A 19496-nucleotide genomic window follows, 5' to 3' on the forward strand; every position below is an offset into this window, starting at 1 on the left:
ATGTTTCCTAATACACCTCATTTTTGAGGGTCTACCAGTAGGAAGAGGTAGAACAGTAAATAAGCAGTAGCAGAGACAGACTGAGTACCACAGATGGCTCAGAAGATTAGTAATAATGGGAAACAGCTTTTTGCCATCAGGGCACTGGTTCACATCTGATTTTGAATTGGTAGTGACAAAAAAATCAGTGCTATCTAATGACTGTAAAATAAGTTGGTGGTCTCAGCCAATTTCTTAGTGGATAGTATCCGTAACTTCAGGACCGTTGTCAACTTTATTTGCAATCTCATCAGAAAGCCCAAGTATTGAACAGGCATGGGGGCCTAACCCTAGAGGTGATCAGCACTGATGAAACAACAGAAGTCTCAGAGTAACTGCAGGCAGATCTGCCTGCTTTAAGCTCAGGAAGGCTACACCCTGGCAGTACAAACAACTCTTTCCCAGGCTTGGGAGGAATGTGAAAAAACAATTTAAGACTAAGCTCACGAACAACATGTACCATTTGTATCCTTGCAGCTCAGGTACAGGCTTTTTTAATAACAAAAAACAAATTGCAGATAATACAGATCTTGGCATTGCTGTTCTGTTGTTTCTCTGCCTCTATGGCAAGCGCAGTGAAAAAACCCAAGTCTTGCTGGAGCGCACAGTTTCATCTGGCACACGTTGTTATTTAGAAATTGAAAACAGAAAAGCAAACGAACAAGTTAAACAGTGCAGAGATTACAACAACTGGTGGAAAGTTACAGTGTTGGCATTTCTGCTTCTCATGGAGGCCAAAGTTGTTGGACTTGTGTCCACAAAAATCACACTATTTTTCCTTTTATTTTGTGATTCACCATTTTACTGATCTTCAGCAAATATAAAAATGAAGGTGCAAAGCCACTGAGAAGAAAACAAACAGCAAGATGCCAAGTTATTGGGGACTAGGGGATATCATAATACTTTGCACTGTGTAGTGTTTTTCATCCATAGGTTTCACAGTGCTTCACAAGGTGAATATTATTAACCCCATTTTACAGCTGGGGACACGGAGGTACTGAGAGATTATGTTGTTTGCTCAAGGTTCTACAATGAGTCAGTGGCAGAATTCTGTTCTCTGGACTCTCAGGCTAGTGCCCTATGTACCACTAGAGCCTTCTGTAAAGTGGAGAATTTGCACCAGTTTAACTAAATCAGTTTTAAACTCCTTACTAAATGCAATGAAACCAGTTTAAACCTTGCTCAGGTAAGTCTTACTTGCATTAGTAAATTGCCAAATTAAGCTAAACCAATTTAGGCAAGGGTTTAACTGATTCAAATGTATTTACATAATAAGTTTGCCTTGGCTTAACTAGATTGATTTTAAAAAATGTAGCTAAACCAGGGCAACTTCTCCTATATAATAGACAAGACCTAGAAAAGACGACAGCAAAAGGGCGAGAGGGGAAGACACCCATGAGACATGATGAAGTCAATCTTTTTTAAAAAGCACAAATGAGCTAGCTCTGCACAGAGGTTACTCTATTGGGCCAGGGTGAAAAGAATCTTTGACCTCCAGTTACTCAGCACACAAACAAATCCTCCTTGTATCTGCAGCTCCTGAGCCGCATTTATTTCCATGACTGCAATACCCCCTCGGTAGGAGAGGAAGGACGGACAGTGGAGCCACATAGATGAACATCCACTGTTAGCACCCACTCCAAAGACTTTTCTGTGTTTCTGAAGACGAGTTTAAACACTCCTGTTGGAGAGGTGAGGTGATGTGGCTCATTTCCTCTAGGAAGAGGCAGAAAGTGCTGCCACCATGTGATTTCAGTCCTAGCTCAGGACCACCATTCAGGTTGCAGAGACTTTTGGGAATTTCAGCAGTAATATATCAGGACAGGATACACTTTGGAATCTATTGGAGTCCAGAAAAGTATCAGTAAAACTCAGCATTTGAAGTGCCTTTTGCTAGCAGGATCTGCTGCTCCTTTCCCTTCCAATTTTGGACTCAGCATGTTCCTTTAACTTCCTAATGGGTTTCCAAAAGAGGATTCCCTATGTAGACATTCTCCCTGGACTCCTGATTCCCTTTGCTAACATCTCGCAATTCTCTCTGGTTTGTTTATTCCATTGGAAACCTAAGATTCACTCCCTCACACCCCTAAGAGATTTACCCGTGTTGAATTTACCTGGTGTAATATTTGGTTAGGACTTTCATAAGCACCTGTGGAAATTAGGCACTAAATTCCCATTGATTTATGAAGGGAATTGTTGCCTAACTCTTACCTGTTTTTGAAACTCCTTCCCAAAGTTTCTCCCATCAGACTTTTTTTTTTTTACTCCTGGAAACTTGAAAAAGAGCCAAAGACAGAAAACAGTTTTTATGCCTATCACAGAGCACATGGTAAATGGCTGCTACTGAGATTCTAAAAATCTCTGTAGTGTTTACTTCCAATAAGGAGGAAGATGTGAAACTCATTAGAAAAAAGTACTGTTAAAATTTTAAAAACATAACTACATTACTGCCCAGTGGAACATAGTCACTTAAGAAGAGAGTGAAAAGTGCAGTAGGATCTTTATACAGCCCCATTTTCTACTTTTGTTTTTATAAGGAAATTAAGGAAAGGTGTATTTTCACTTAGTGTATCTCATCTTCTCATGTACATGTTAGGTCAGATAAATAAAGAGAGCCTTTTATGGAGGAAGAAAAAAACCAGACCTCACTGATTTTTGGTGCATTTCTGTTTTTATTATAATTATGTTTTGAAAAAACTCCTGTGTATTGTAACTCAGGGTTAAGGATGAAATCTTGGAGCCACTGAAATCTATCAAAAAAATCCCATTGGCTTTAATGGGGTCAGGATTTCACAGTAAATTTTAAATGCTTTTGTCTTTTTAACTCCTCTTCTAATAATGGTATCACCTAGGTAAGATTTAAGAGATATTCATGATAGATCTACAGAGGATGGAATTAATCATGAGTAATGAGCATTATATATATGTTAGTTATCAGGAAAGAGGCTGCAATCTTTGGAAATTTGTGCTCAAATCCAGTTTTATTTAGGTTTCCCTAAAGGCATTCAGTAGCTACACAACAGAACTCTGGAAACTGGATGTTAGCCATATTAAACATAATTAGTCTGGTTAAAAACCCAGACCTTTGCCCAACTCAGTTAACTTTTCAAACATTATTGTACATGAAGTGCATTATTGCTCCTGTTTAAAAACAGATCTGACAAATGAAATTTAACAAAAATAAAATAAAAAATGCACAACTACCAAAATGTTCCAGAGCATTAAAACATAAAAGGCTTAATTAAAAAAAAAAAAAAAAAGACAACTGCTCTTACTAGTATCCAATACATTACAAATGGGTACAAATGGTGACTTGAGGCTACAAAGTTTAGATTACTAAATACACTGAGCACGCATACCATATAAAAAGACCTATAAAAAGTGTCAAATGGTGTTTAAAACACCTACTACTGATATTCCCAGTACAGTTTCAAAAGTGGAATTTAAAAGAGGCTAGGATCAGAAAAACAAAGTACTTGATTCTGACTTTACAACAGCCTATGTAAAGGCATCTAACCCCTGCAGCAGCTTATAGCACTAGTCACCTTAGGGTCCCATAATCAGTATTCATTCAACATAACTACATATTGCCAGGAAGCTTCCCTACTGTATTTCTATGTACGGGTTATTCAACTATAGCTAGCATCAGCTAGACAATTCTTCTGTCCCTGGTCAAACATTCAGCAGGCCTTAACACATTAATTCTGGTGCTTCTCAGTTGTTCTCTTGTGACACTGCTGTTGCCTAAAAGAAAGAGGAGAGATTCTTTTAAAAGAAAAGACTTGAGTAGATTATGATGCCCCATCTACTTAAGGTACGTATATGGCCCCCATTACCATAGTAGCTGGGTGCCTCAATCTTTAATGTATTTATTCTCACAACACCTCTGTGAGAGAGGGAAGTGCTCTTATCCCCATTTTACAGCTAGGGAAGTGAGGCAGAGAAAGACCATATGATTTGGTGTGACCTTGGGTATGTCCGTGGCAGAACAGGGAATTTAACTCTGGTCTCCTGAACCCCTGACTCGTGCCCTATCCACACCAGACCATCCTTCCTCTCAGACCTATTGAATCAAGCTTGATCCTGTCAGCAAAATTAGACCCCCAGTTTAGTGGGGATGGGGGGTGAGAATCATCTAACTGCACTTGCACATGAATGCCTACTAGCAAAAAACATGATGATGTACTACACCTATCAGAGGGCAGGATCAAGCTTATGGGATTTTTCTTGGCAAGCAAGTTCTCTATATTAATACTCTGGTATAAATACACAGTAGCACTCAAAGTGCACTCTAGATCCATATAGTTTTCTTTGACTAAGCACATAGCAGGCTACTTTCTGGGGGAAAGTCACTGGTAAGTTAACTGATTAACACTGAAAAAAACAGGCTTTCAGTGTTTGGCATGTTATTCTATTATTCTATGATATTCTATGATTCTGTGTACAACTGGGTGCAGCTGCACACAGAATTTCTGAATAATTGACTGATTAGCTTTAAAAACCCTCCAGCACAGCTAGATTCCTCTATTAAACCCTAGCTAAACATTTAATGACAACTAATTGAAAAGTACATCAGGAGTTTACTTGCACATTTTGTTTAGTTTGAATGAAAAGGAAAGCTAACAGAAAGTGTTGCATGTTTATAATATTTAGATTTTCAGGTAGATTTTCTTGTTCCTAAGAAAACGTACATACACTTTGCACTATCCTTTGTATTTTTAACCTCTCCTCCCATCTTGCACTTTCCTGCCTCCCCATGTTCCTTTGAGACCTGGTAAACAGCAAAAGACTGTCCGTTTCCAATGAGCTTTCCAGAAACCCTCACTGAAGCTAAAAGTTTTCTGCAACATGAGGTCATTTGAGACAGCTGTATGGCCAAACCCAGGTTCCATCCAGCCCCTGTTTACCAGTTGCAGTTACTGGAACTAAGTGGAGACATCCAATGACTAAGATTTTTCCCACTCAAAAATCAGATAAAACTTCCCATCATAGGTACAAAAGTTGCCAGTTGCTACAGAACAAGAACAGGAAAATATTTGAAGTTCAAATAGCTAGTTTCCAAATATTTCACTTGTTATCTTACACACACAAACCAACCAAGACTTCCTCTCAGGGAAATTTTTTTTAAAGAAAGAGAAAACACAAGCAGCAACAATCTTGAATTTTTATTCTCATGTGACTGTGCTATTCAAAATTTATCTTATTTCTTCTGGATGATAAGGACTGGAAGGAGTTTAGTTGTCTGGAGGACTTTCACACGTGTAAAGTTTACAGTTTGGGTGCTTTAATGTGAAAAGCTGCAAAGAAGCACAGCTATTTGCATTGTGCTTGTTGGACTGGAGGGATTTTGCCCATTATACATAAAACCTTAGCTGAACTTCACCTACTAAAGGCTTGATCACTCATTTCCTGCTAGTCCATCAGTGAGAGTTAAGAGTGCTCAGTACCTCTCAGCATCAAGCCCTCTGTGAACATCCAGTCCAGCCATGGGCTATCCTAAACAAGGTCCTGAAGATCTGCCTCATTTCTTTACCATTAAGCAGCTTTCCTCCTATAAAGGTCCTAAATTGTGGCCAGGTTTAGACACACTAAAGAGTTCCAAAGGGAAGCCCATCAACCACCACTCCCAGTCCTGGTACTGAGAGCTCCAGACAGAGACGAACACGGCATTGGTGCTATGCCACTAAGCAGACCAACCTTGCTCGGGGAGTCTGCATTTCACAGTTTGTTTTTTAAAAATGTCATGACACTGAGTCAGTTTTTGTTGCCAACAAATTACAGGGAGAAAACAATTTGGACTTGAAATGTGAAACTGCTTAGCCCAGCAGCACCCTCAACTCCTTTTGCTATCAAGGGGAGCTGATGGCTCCTCTGTACTTCATAAAATTGGACCTTTTTTTACTGGGGAGCAGGGGGCAGATGGATGAGCAGAGCCAGTAATACCTAAATCCAATTGCAGTTTGGACAAATGACACTGCCTTATCTGTGAAATGGAGATAATCCTTGCCTGCCTCCTAGGGATGCTGTGAGAATAATATTTGTACCATGCTTTGAAGAGGCAAAGGAAGAACTTCAGTGTAAGTGCAAAGTAGCATTTTAAAAACTGTGTGTAAAGGGAAACTTAAAGTTGACACCAAAACTGAGCTTCCTTTTGAAACATGTTTCATCTCTATCCTAAAAATGACCAGACAGTCCATAACAAGAACTGTGCTTGTGCTGGACAACCCACCAAGAGAGCCAAGGGCTGGTTTGCAATGATGGGCAGCAACACAGCAAGCTAGGTCTCTGCTCTGTTCACATGAGGACACAGGATAGTTGAACATAAAGGGTATTCATTAGCTTGTACTTACACCTGGAGTCCTTTCTCCAAACTGACTATAGAATGTCATTTTGACTTTATGCTTGTGTCCGGTTCTTTGATCAAAGGTGTTACAGCTGTCAAAGGATGGGCTGTACAAGTGCAGACTAATAGCAGACTCTGTGTGGCTTGTGTTCTCCACACGGTGCAGGCCAATGGAGTCTAGACAAGCGAGGACATAAGAGGAAAGGCTACATTAACAGACAGATCTAATTAAATCTGATACGTGCCTGGAAAAGCACCATCTCTAAACCAACAAGACAGCTGGATATACCCACGCTTTCAGGATGAATTTTTAACTCAAAAAAGAGAATTTGGGTTTTACTCTTTAGGACAGATCCCCAAACTCATTGGGACTTCAGAATGTCTTCCTCTCTAACTTTCCATATATAGAATTTTTTGTTATCTACTATGGTATAAAGCTTAACAGGAATCTACAGAAGCTTTAGGAAGAGCACATGGTTGGTAATTTATTATCGGCTGCCATCCCCAAATGATATTTTCTTTCCTAGGAGACACTGGTGCTCTGAAGATGTTGGATGGAAGATTTGTTTTTCTAAAGAATAAACAAGATATTTCAGAGGAAAACAGGGTTTTGCATTGCTAGTCTTCAGCCTGATAACAAGGACATCAACCATGTTAAGACTGAACTACTTGAATTTCAAGAGTAAATTCCCGGGCAAGGAAACAGTTGCTTTCTTTTACAGTTGTCCATCTTCCAATTACCCTTTCCCATTTGTCTGGGCTTTTATTTAAAGTGACAAATTACCAGAGCATGGCAAACATCCAATCTTCACTGAAACAGCAAATATAATTGAACAGGTAATAAAACAAGCCACTGCCCACAGTGTGGCTATTAATAAGTTGACAGCACTTTCAGAGAACCAGAGGGCAGAAACAGAGTTCTATAAAATACCCAAAGTCCGAACATTAAATCTACCAAAACTCATGTTGATTGAGCACTATGGAAGAATTTTAAAAACTGCTCAAGAGTTCAAGAATTAAAGTTTATGATTCCCAGAGCAAATGCAACTCGGCCCTTTATGCTTATGTAATATCTTATATAATACTCAGCCCTTAATTGTACAATGTAGCCCAGATACTATTACTGTGGGAAGCACTGGTGCATTCCAACTTTGGCTCATTTAAACTATACACCTGTACATTTCATTTACACTATTTCATTTAATGAGGGTAAAAATCCCTAAGTTTATATTCATGTACTGAGAGATTAAAATCAACTCACTCCTGTGAGTTGTCTTATAAGCAAAGTGGAAACACCAAGTAATAGGCAACTAGCACAAAAAGGAACTGCCATGCTACATGCGATATTCTTTCTGCATCAGCACCATTTATTTGAATGTGCAGATATCCGGATAGAAACACAAATACCTTAGGGCTTTGTTAAAGAGTTAAGGCAACCAATTGTGAATGCACAGCATTTAATTTTCTGTTACTTTTAAGTTGAAATATCCAGCCAGGAAACACAGCAGAGGAGCTAGGCATACAGTTCTCTCAGAGGACTAGTTAGAGGCTTTTAAAAAGATTGCTTTAAAAACAAACAACAACCCAAACAATTTGTTTTTGGAGCATACACACACATAAAGTGCAAATGTTTTCTGAACCAGTAAAAAAGACTGACTTCCCAATGCACTGATTGCATTATAAAAAAAACCACCCCTTTGACCCCCAATAAAAACCCTGAGCACTTGAACAGATTTCTCTCTCCTTCCACTTCAGAAAGTTTGGTTAATGAAAATCAACCTCTGGGGTGAGAGCAAGCATAGAAAATAATCAGAAGAAAAAGTTTTCAGGAAGTTTTCAAAGGCACTGGCCTCTGGCTGGCTAGCCAAAAGACTAGCTGTACAGGGGTCAAGTAAATTGTTCAAGCCTTTTGTTTTATTTGCAAGCTTCTCACAACAGAAGTAAATATAGAAAACAGCATACAGTGCCTACCGAGAGTTGTACAGAAGCAGTTACACATATTACAATGTGTCAGAAGTAGTCAAGAAGTCCACCATTTTCATACAATATTGTGCACTACTTCACTGCAGTGCTGAGCACTGCAGGACTGGGCTTTAGTGTACTTTTGTACATAGTGAACAACATGGTTCAACAAAAAAGACCCCTCCACTCTCTACCCCAAGTCAAGATAGGTATGAGCTACTGTGCATCCTAAAAAGTGTAAATACAGAATTCTAAAAGACCAGAGCAATGTTCATTTCAATCATTATCCATTCTATTGCTGGCTGTTAGATGTACTGATTGTGTGGGCAATTACTGTTCTACTACAGTTTTGTTCTTAGGCTTTCCATTGTAACCCAAAAGGACCTTACACACCCAAGAGATATTTTCTTCATAAATCCAAACAGAGACCTGCAGGACCGGCTCTAGGTACCAGCTAAGGAAGCTGGTGCCTGGGGCGGCACTCCTTTCTCGGTGGCACTTCCGCGGCTGCTTTTTTGTTTTGTTTTGGTTTTTTTGCTTCGCTGCTTGGGGTGGCAAAAAAGGTAGAGCCAGCCCTGGAGACATGTATGAATTTTGGATTTTCATACATGCGATTTGCCTATTGCTTTACATTTTCAACTTCACATCCACATGCATTTTCAGTTAGTGATTTGGAGCTCAATCCTGCAAGGCTCTGAGCATTCAGGAGCTGTTGAAAGATCTTAGCCTTTACTGCAGTATCTTAATCATGAATTTAGATGAATGGGGTTTTTTTAGACTGTTTAAGTTTAAACACAAGTTTGAGGAGAGTCTGAGTCCGCACAGGTGCTGTATACCACAGGTTTAGCTGAAATACAAGAACCTATAGCTAGACCAGTTTATTAAAGAGTGAACTTTTCAGTTAAGAGTTATAATCATTGATGGGCAGCAATGAAATGGTCAAATATGAGACATTAAAAAGAAGCTTACCGTTGATATAGGCACATTGATTTTCCCCCAAAACTCGTTCTGATTTCTTCGTCATTGCTCCAGTCCCTTTTTTCCCAGGCCACTCAAACAGAGTCTCTTTTAGATTCCCCTGAAGGATCTTCATAAAGCAGTGTGAGTCAGTGTGATCATGAATACTGCTATAGAAACACAGAATAGCTGAACTCAGTGTGATGTATACATTTAATACCACCTACTACAAATTTAACAGACTACTCCTGGGGGAATTCTGCGCCAAAACATTAAAAATTCTATGCACAATATTTTTAAAATATGCATATTTTATTTGTCAAAATAACACAATATAGTCATGCTAGTTTCAAGTATTTTGGTAATTTATTTCAAAATACCTGTAAGCAAGTATGTCTGTAACAAACAAAAAAGATTCCAGAAATGTTTTTTGACAAATAGATTCCTTATTAGGCATATTAATACAGAACTTTGACTCATAATTCATGTAAATTACAAAACAGAAACATATTTCCCACACCCCTCAGAAACAGTGCAAAGGCTTGGGGGAATCTGGGGTAACAGAGGAGCTGAGGGATAGGGAAGTAATTGCTAGGAAGGAGCCTAGGAGTGATCCTGGAAGGTTGCTGGGTCTGGGTGGGAAAAGTATGGAACAGGGTTTTTCTTGGGGGCGTGATTTTTAGGGAGGTGGGGAGCATCTCCCATGCAGAGCCTGGATGACTCCTAGCTTCTCCCATTCAGTCAGGCACATCTTCTCCTGTCCCCATGTGTCCCTACACCTGCCCCCCATCCCCTCTGTTCCCCATCCCCATGTGGTCCAGCACCCCTACTCCCATTTAGCCCCTGCCCCAGTCTGTTCCCCGCACTAGCCCTTCTGAACCCTCATCTATGTGACCCTCCCAGAAGCTCCCTGTTCCTTGCTCTATCCATCCCCCCATATCCCAGACCTCCTCACCTGGCCCTGTGGGCAGGGCGCTGTGAGGAAAGCTGCCCCTCATCCTCCCTATCCGCAGCTGGCTGCGAGCCAACTGCCCTCTGTTCTGGCGCCACAGCGGCCCTGATGGGCGAAAGGCGTGATTGCAGCGCCTCTCCGGCAGAATGTGTTTTCTGCTGAGAAAAAAATCTGCGGGGGACATGAATTCTACACGTGCGCAGTGGCAAAGAATTCCCCCAGAAGAAACAGACACTATGGTGTATTGTAGAGGTATAACAGTATGTGCAGGACATGAATGTTATTGCACACTTGTCACATTATCAGAACACCAGCAAATCTCAAAGAAATATTTACTGTGACTGAAAGATACTCAATAAAGGCTGATGTATTAGAAAGCTATTACAATAACTTAACAACAAATACAGGTGTTGGAAAATTTAGCAGATAACTACTAGCTGAAGGATTAACCATACTAGCCAGAAGTAAACAAACACACGCTGGCTGTTGAGAAACAACAAGGCACTTTCCATGGACTTTGCTTGAGGGTTCTATCTTTCCTATCAGTTACAGTCAGAATAAACTTGAAACTCCACCCCACTATTTGGGAGAGGGAGCTTTCTACTTCTTCTCCATCTTCAGGGCTTCTTTGCTGCTGTGATGGATGTGAGGTACACAGGAGAAAGGACGTTTCACTGCTTCCCACTGGATTTAATAGCAACAATTAAACTGACCAGACAGAGCTGTTCATTTCACTTTGCTGTTGTTTGGCAAAGCTGTGAGCAGCAGCAGGAGCACTGGTGCAGGCTGGCTACCTACTCAGGAATACATTTGAATTGCTATATTTGCAGCCGTAAGGGCTAGAAGTGTAGTTAAAAAGAAATTAAAGCTTCACTGCTGCAGAAGTTGAAGGCTTCGTCCTCACTCAGGCAAGTGGATTTTTTGACCCCAATGTACAAGGCTAATCAAGCTTCAGTCTAGAATATGATGGATTTAAGTGTTATACACAGCAAATGTTCCAATCCAAACAGAAGTTATATTGCTGTTGACTTGCAAAAAGCAGGGTTTTTTTAAGTAGGCAAGTTCATGAATGCCATGTAGTCACTCCCTCAACAGTTTCTCTTCCAATTAATCATGTTAACTATTTTATTCTGCTTACATAGGGAGTGAAAAGAAGTTGTGGTATCACTTTAGTCACCAGCAGATGCTTGTCCAAATCATAAACCAGGACACCATTTGACAATAATTTTAGTCTCTGCTCAGAAAAGACCCTATACTAAAGAGCTGGTGGGCTGCAGATCTAGACTGCGCTCTTACACCTATTTGGGGAAGCATGGCACCATCCCAAATTAGACCTGACAATGTTAATTCATTTTCACATCTAAAGCAAACAATTATAGTTTTTCTGCTTAAATGCAGGGTCAGTGATTATGTGACAAAAAATTACAGGCTAGAACTTTTTTTGGTTAGCCAACAAAGTTGTGAAAGAACCTCAGAGAGACAGATCCTGCCCCCATGTCCGCAGGCACATAAAACCACCCAATAAGCAACAGTCCTGGCATGGTTCAGCACTGCAGAAGACGCAGGCTATACAGAATATATATAGGAAGTCAAACTCCTGCATACCATAGAAGAAAGCTCTGCAGGGAGCTTCAGAGGCACTATGACAGTGATTCTCAAACTTTTTTACTGGTGACCCCTTTCACACAGAAAGCCTCTGACTGCGACCCCCCCTTATAAATAAAAAACACCTTTTTTATATATTTAACACCATTATAAATGCTGGAGGCAAAGCAGGGTTTGGAGTGGAGGCTGACAGCTCGCGACCCCCCACATAACCTCATGACCCCCTGAGGGGTCCCGACCCCCAGTTTGAGAACCCCTGCACTATGACTATGCAGATCCACCAGTCGATGCCCCCATACATCCCATGTAGACTGGTCACAGCAGCTGTTGTCCCTTTATCATTGTGATAGCAACCACAAAGTGGCCTTGTTATACAGTAGCGTGGGGTGGGGAGAGTCCATTCCTTCCCACACTCCAAACTGCCTAATCCAACCTCGTTTTCTCAGGCTGGCCACACAGACCAGGATTTAAACTATATAGGTGTAATAGAAGCAAAAGCTTTTATAGCCTCTAATACATGGACCTGATCCTGCAGTTCTGATCAGGCAGAACTCCTATAAAGCAACTGCAGTTTGACTAAAGAATGCAAGATCCAGCTCTGTAACTGTAAGGTTAAAAAAGCTTAATGGACAAAACAGAAGCTTAGATTTGGTGGAAGACTGAAAACCGCAGAAATGCCCTAAAATCATGAGAGACACAATTTTCAAAATTATCCCTTCGGCAGAGTCATCCTGATTATTACTACTTATTTTGTTTGTAGTTATCAGTTAACCACCCTCTACCCATTAATGTTTGCGAGGAAGATGGTTTGTCTCTTATTACAGGACAATGACACGCAGTAGTACACAGACCAAATGAAAAATACTGTAGCTTTATTTCTGTCTGCAGGTATCAAGCTGTTTGGATACAAACCTGCCATGTCCTTCACCCCAGCATAAGATCATCAAGTTGAACTTTCCATTTCCTTTATCCACAAGATTTCTTGTGTACCTGAAATTGAAAACATCTGTGGTTTTTAAAAATATATGTATGTGCATATAAAGAAACAACAGGGAATATAAACATGGTTAGTGGCAGCCTATATTACAAGGTTTCTTAGCTTTGGAAAGCAAATTATATGCAGAGAAAGTGAAATGGAATTTTTAAGTGGTTTTTGCCACTGCACTTTTTCAGGTTGGAAAAAAAACGGACATACAACTAGCGCTTGATAGCATCAGGAAAGCTTTTAAGTTAAATCCAGGACTGAGGGTTGGACGTATATATCTGAAACTGAAGGAGAAGAGAAAATCTAATATAAATAGTTGCTGAATGAGATCATTTCAACAGCAGGCTTTCTAATTAGAAACAGAGTACTGCAACAAAGAAACGAAATGTGTATATTTTTCTACAGTTCACTTTCAAATATTCTTGGTTTTCCTTTCGGTGACTGCATTCTTTTGCACTGGGCAAAGATTTTTGAAGTATAGGGGTTACCACATATGGTAAAACTGTTGCTTTTCTGGACTATTCTGTTTTTTTGTACTTGTAATTTTTTTGTACGTCTGAAACCCAATACCAACACAGTAATTTCTGTCAAACAGCTACACCCAAAACAAAGCTCGGAAGAGCAGAAGATACGAAAAAAGTTTCCTATATTAAATCAAACAAAAAGAAAAGCAGAAAAGGCTTGCTTTTTACATACATGTTATTCATGTGGTTAATCAAGGGTATGTTCCATTCTCATGGCTTGAGGGCCTCCTGTCCCTAAACAATACAGGTGATTTCATCCTCTGATTCCTAACTGAAGGCCCAATCCTGCAAGCTCGCACATGAGTAGCCTCATTGATTTCAATGGGGTTACTGACAGTGTGAAAAGTGAGGCATATGCTTATACCTTTGCAGGCCCGGGGTCTTAAGCAGTATGAGAGTCCCTATCAAAAAGTATCCCTCTGCCACAGCCACTAGTAACTGGTGGGAGATTCTCACCTGGCACGCAGAAGAAGTTTTTCTGTTTGTGTTAACTGGCTGTTTGTTTTGCCTAATCTGCTATTTTCCCACAAGATATCCCTTTGTTGTATTCTGTCAAAACAGCATGGTGGTAACAAATTATCTTCAGTTCGTCCCACATATTTTGCCTTAACTGAATCATAAAGTTAGTTTCTGCATTTCATCTCATTCCATCTTTAGTTTCTTCACTATTTTTAATTTTAATTTTTATATAAAAGTTCTCTTCTATATGACATCACAATACAAGTTTTGTCTGATTAAACAGGTCACAATCTGTCATTTCTGCACAGCTGGCTACACATACATTTAGTGTTACAATGCTTATATCAGAACACAAGTTTTGAGGTTTGTTCTGAATTGGAAAAAAGTCAAACTGAAAAGAAAGGAGTTTATTTTTTAATCCAGTATAATGCATCCACGATAAAGAGAAAAATAAGATTTTTTTTAGAAGTGTAGAAATAATGTATGTTTGAGTTACAATGGAAAGACACCAGCTGCAAGGGGCAAATCAATATTTAGAAAAGTAACAATTACTGTTAAGCCTGAACTGATATTGTACTTTCTTCTCTGCTAAAGCAAGAATATGATAGAAGAAAAACCTAGTCTGATGATATCAGAGGGGGCTGAGGGAAAGGAATCAAACAAACAAAGAAAGTGAAGAAGGGACAACATGGTACTTCTCACTGCCTGATGACAGGATATTGTGCACACCCCCAAGCGTTCAATGAAACTAGATCCCACACTTTAAGGTGATGTGTTTTCCCCCCATCCAAGATTTAGCAACCCTCCTGACACCTTAAATGTAGAGGTGGGCAGGAAATGGTTTTCCCGTCCGACAAATATTTTCAAGAATGCAAGTTTTCCAGTTCCGCATCAAGATGAAACTGAGACCTTTTACAGCTTTTCACAAGAAACCAGAGTGAGAGACATACCCACTCCAAAACAGCCAAAAGCCAGCTGATTAGAGCACTCACCTAAGACAGAATCAGTCAAGTTCTCTCTGGTCATCATATTAAAGGGAAGGATGTTCTTGAGGTTCAGGTACGGGAGTGGGACACAGATGATGTAGAGTCTATTCCAGGTTCTGACAGAGACTGCCTCTGTGAATCTGGAGAAATCACTCAGGGTAGGTTTATCTTGGGAATTTTCATTACTCTTTTCCCACTGTCTAGCCCTAGTCCATGTCCTTCCAATGGTAATAGTGTTTAGTATAAACAATGTATGGGTGCCAGCTGACACAGTGGTAGAAACCCCTGTACTCTGTCTACACCTGCCCTTCCACTAGTGGAGCTCAAGGATGCTGGGCTGAGTGCTAGTGTAGCTGAGTCTGTAACTCAGTTCCTCACCTGCAAACTGTGGATAATACTTGCCCTACCTTGCAGGGGTGGCATGAGGACAACTTCATGAATGTCCGGAGGGGGGTGGGGCACTGATGAACACTGCAGAAAATCCTATAAACTAGGGTGACCATATTTCCCAAAGGGAAAATGGGACACCACATCGCGCTAGCCCAAGGCCTCCCGTTGGCCCCCCATGTGGGGCTGGCCCGAGCCGATAGCCTGAGCCCTGCCTCCCCCACCCCTCAGCTGGTGTCGCTGTTCACTCAAGCCCTGCCCACATCTGAGCCTGCCTCTCCCTCCCACCCCCATGAAGCTGGCGTGGCCACTCACCCCCTGCACCCCACTTTTGGACAAAAGTGGCATTTGTCCCGCTTGCTCTTGACAAATGTCTAAGTTACTTCTGCCAGAAAAGTCAGGACAGCCGGGACAGCCCTGTCCCGGCCCAAACAGGATGTCTGGGCACCCCCTACCCTAAACAGATAGTCATACATAAGCAGAGCTCTAATGTTTGTCCATTATCTTGGTAATTAGCCAGGATGGGAGAAACTGAGAGGGGTGGGGGAATCAATCTAAGCTCCTGCATTAGGACACTGCCCATGCACTCAGGTCTGCCCATTGACTTCATACTCTTCTACACAAGGGGAGCCCAGGCTAATGCCTACTGAGCTTTCTGCTCAACCCTCCCCCCATTTCTTAGACTGGAGAGCAGCTGCACAGGGTAACTTTGGAGCCACAGTCCATGTCCTTCCCATGGTAATAGTGTTTAGTATAAACAGTGCCCAGGTGCCAGCTGCAGCACAGGGCAAACAATCATAGAATACCAGGGTTGGAAGGGACCTCAGAAGGTCATCTAGTCCAACCCCCTGCTCAAAGCAGGACCAATCCCCAATTTTTGGCTCAGATCCCTAAATGGCCCCCTCAAGGACTGAACTCACAACCCTAGCTTTAGCAGGCCAATGCTCAAACCACTGAGCTACCCCTCCCCCCAACAATCTGCGCCAGGTCCCGACAAGTGATGCCCAGGAGCCCATGGGGCAGAGACTGCCCTTGGTCCTGACGCCTTCCAGCTTCATCAGGCTAGACAGCAAGCCCCAGCCAGCCAGGCAGCCACGTAGTTCACTGACGTGGGCCGGCTCTGATTTGGGCGTCGCCGAGGGGCAGCTCTGATTGGCTGCCGGAGCCCCGCCCCTGGCCCTACCTCTGAACAGCCCTTTGCCAGCCAGCGCGGAAACCTGCAAAGCAACTGGTGGGGAAGGGTGGGAGAAGGGGATAGCGCAGCGGGGATGCGCAGCCCGCGGAGCACAAGGAGCAGAGGCAAAGGCGGAGGGCTGCACGCGCGCCGCCGCACCCCCCGGGGGAGCACGGCGTGGGGGAAGGGCCCCAGGAGGATTGCAAGGGAGCTCCCCCGCGCGCACGGTCGAAAGGAGGCGCGCAGAAGAAGTGGAGCCCGGGAGCAGGGAGGGAGCACGAGGCAGGGGCAGAGGAAGAGCCGAAGGGCACGGGAAACGCCACCCCAGACCCGTGCAGGGCGGGAGAGGAGGCGTGCCTGGGAAAGGCAGCGGGAGGTGGCAGGGTAGTGTTGAGAGATTTCAGAGTAGCAGCCCTGTTAGTCTGTATTCGCAAAAAGAAAAGGAGTACTTGTGGCACCTCAGAGACTAACCAGTTTATTTGAGCATAAGCTTTCATGAGCTACAGCTCACTTCATATCATACACATTGTAAGGAGAGTGGTCACTTTGGATAAGCTATTACCAGCAGGAGAGCGGGGTGGGGGGAGGTATTTTTTCATGCTTTGTGTGTATATAAAAAGATCTTCTACACTTTCCACAGTATGCATCCCATGAAGTGAGCTGTAGCTCATGAAAGCTTATGCTCAAATAAATTGGTTAGTCTCTAAGGTGCCACAAGTCCTCCTTTTCTTTTAGTGTTGAGAGAGGGGTTTTTACTGCCCTGACCCGTTGGTTGGGGCTGGGGGGCGGAGGGAGAAGAAGAGTTTTTGCAGAACAAAAGCCGAGGCAGATGACTGGTGCTGAGTAGACTTTATTTCAGACCACTGGATGCACAACCAAGGCTTCCTGACCTCCGCCAGCCCGCCCCCGGAACTTTGGCTGGGGACTGGGTGGGTTAGAGCAAGCGCTTTCGCTGACCTGTCCCTAACGAGTCACCGCAGCAGTCAACAGTAAATAGCTGGCGCTGCGGTCACCGTTACCGAACAAGAGAGGTGAGCCGCGGCCCCCCTTCCCACAGCGCGGCGCGCACCAGCCCTGAAGACCGGCTTTGTGGAGCGTGGCGATGCGGAGCGAAAGTACCGAGCTGAGCTGAATTAGTCTCCTACTGCTGATCAGTCTGGGAAACTTGCCAAGATATTTTCTCTGGGTTCGTAGTTTCTGAGCTGTTTCCAGGAGACTGGCTTCATTCTGAATTTGCAAACGGTTCCACACTTGGGGAGGTGCCTCCTCCCATCCGTCACCTCCTAAAACATCTTTGCTATTCGTATGAAAACCACGCATCTGGAGAACAGTTAGAACTGAAGGGAGCGGTCTAGGAAAAGCACGGAGTGTACTAGCTTTAGCAGACGACAAAATAAAGAATAAAAGCCACGTGCATCTAGATCAGATTCTTACCCACAGCTGTACCTAACTGAAATGATCGCAACAGTATAAGCAGTGGCGAGGATACAGTCCTGTTATCCAGCCCTTACAGTGACTCTTCATCATTGTTGTGTATTCCAACCATGTTCTTTATTTTACACTCTATTACAATTAAGTTTACACCGAGATGCCAGTTGTCTCCTTCACCCAGATGTCACGTTATGTAGATCCCAACTATTAGAACACCAGATGATTGCAAAGACTCCTCCTCCTCTAATTCCTCAAACCGATTCTAAAAGATATTTGGAGTGAATGCTTCCATAGCTCCATGTATGCATGCACACATGAACTACGTCAGTTTAATTCAGGCTTCGTGGAAACTGGTCATACCTAGACTTTACATTCTACTCCTCCGAGCTCTGTTAATTTCACTTTATTTAACCCCCACACACACACACACACACAAAAATAGCACAAACGACGTCCCTCAATTCCCACCAGGTGTGTTTGTCTGTCTTGCTTGCTGAGCTGTTCATTTACTATTTAGACAGACTCCTTTTTGCGTTACCACCCTTTGCACTGAAATAAGTAGTGCTGACTTTACCTGTATTGGTCAAATTGGGCATATTTCATCCACTCCACAGGGTTGCTCTCATACGATTCCATTAAGGCTTGCACTTCTTCTATACTGACTTTATCACTAGAAAATAAGTGATGCAGGATCTGGATCAGTTCCTGTAAAGTCTGCGCTTTCCACACTTCTGTTTGCACCGGCTGCTCCATGATACACCTTCCACACAACCGGCTGCAAGCAGCAAAATTGCTTGTGCTTGGACAAGCAGATTCACCTTCCCCTTCCTAGCAAACAACAAATTTTCTCGCAGCTTGGTGCTGCCTGTATTTATGCTCCTGAAGTTACAGTGGGAATGTACCAACTACCCAAGGAGGGTGGGAGGGAAGTTCACAAAACTGGTTAGTGAGCTATGGGATCCTGGGTTATGCAAACAGAAAGAACCTCCTCCCCCCTCCTGACAAAGAGTTCAGGTATGGCTTCTTAGAGTCCCCCCTCCTTTTGTATGGGAAGGTTGCACTTCTTCATTCTAATGTTTTGCCCCACTCCCAGCCATTTTTTAAAGTGCATTTGAATCTCTTCTTTAAGTGCCAGACTCTGTAGCAGCTAGAAAGCCCCAGCCCTGCATGCTCCAGGGAAAAAGGAGGAACATTAAAAAATAAATCATGAATGGTCCCCACTCTAATCCATCTAATCTGTCTGCTTAGTGTAGTAAAGTATCCATCACCATATTATCTATCCCAGAGGTTTGCATCGCTTCACCTCATGCAGTACCGAAGTATCCCTCCTTCTCACACAACACAGCTTCAGAATGACCCCTTCTCTCCCCACAGCATACTCACCAACCCGGTTCAGCCCCTCCCCCTGCCCCTTAATAGAGGACTCCTCTTCCCAAGCTCATAGCAGTTACTTAGCCCTGCCTTGGCTGCATCAGCTCTGCAGAGCAGGGATCACTGTGTCCCCATCCTTGTCTGAGAGGAAGGGATAAAGTTTCCTAGCCAGCTGGAGGTGAAAAAGCATCAACTCTGCAGATCTCAGCTCATTTGCAATTGTCTCTGAGGATTTGAATTCCTTGATCCTCCTTCTGCAGCAACACCTAGTTTATAATATAATAAATACACTGCCCTTCAATACTTCCTTCCCTCCCAGCA

At 42.6% G+C, this 19496-nt stretch overlaps 1 protein-coding gene across 1 annotated transcript; it reads right to left on the minus strand.

Moving 5' to 3' along the window:
- Window positions 1–2676: 2676 nt before the first annotated feature.
- On the minus strand, window positions 2677–18712 carry CDO1 (cysteine dioxygenase type 1). The gene is made up of 5 exons (XM_074954023.1): window positions 18379–18712; window positions 12771–12848; window positions 9314–9471; window positions 6390–6559; window positions 2677–3783 (listed from the first exon to the last, which is right to left on the minus strand). The coding sequence occupies exons 1-5, from the start codon at window positions 18555–18557 to the stop codon at window positions 3754–3756; spliced, it is 615 nt and encodes a 204-aa protein (XP_074810124.1). The 5' UTR covers window positions 18558–18712; the 3' UTR covers window positions 2677–3753.
- Between the last annotated feature and the right edge of the window lie 784 nt (window positions 18713–19496).

This window comes from Natator depressus, chromosome 5 (genome assembly GCF_965152275.1).
Source record: "Natator depressus isolate rNatDep1 chromosome 5, rNatDep2.hap1, whole genome shotgun sequence".
NCBI classification, from domain to species: domain Eukaryota; kingdom Metazoa; phylum Chordata; order Testudines; family Cheloniidae; genus Natator; species Natator depressus.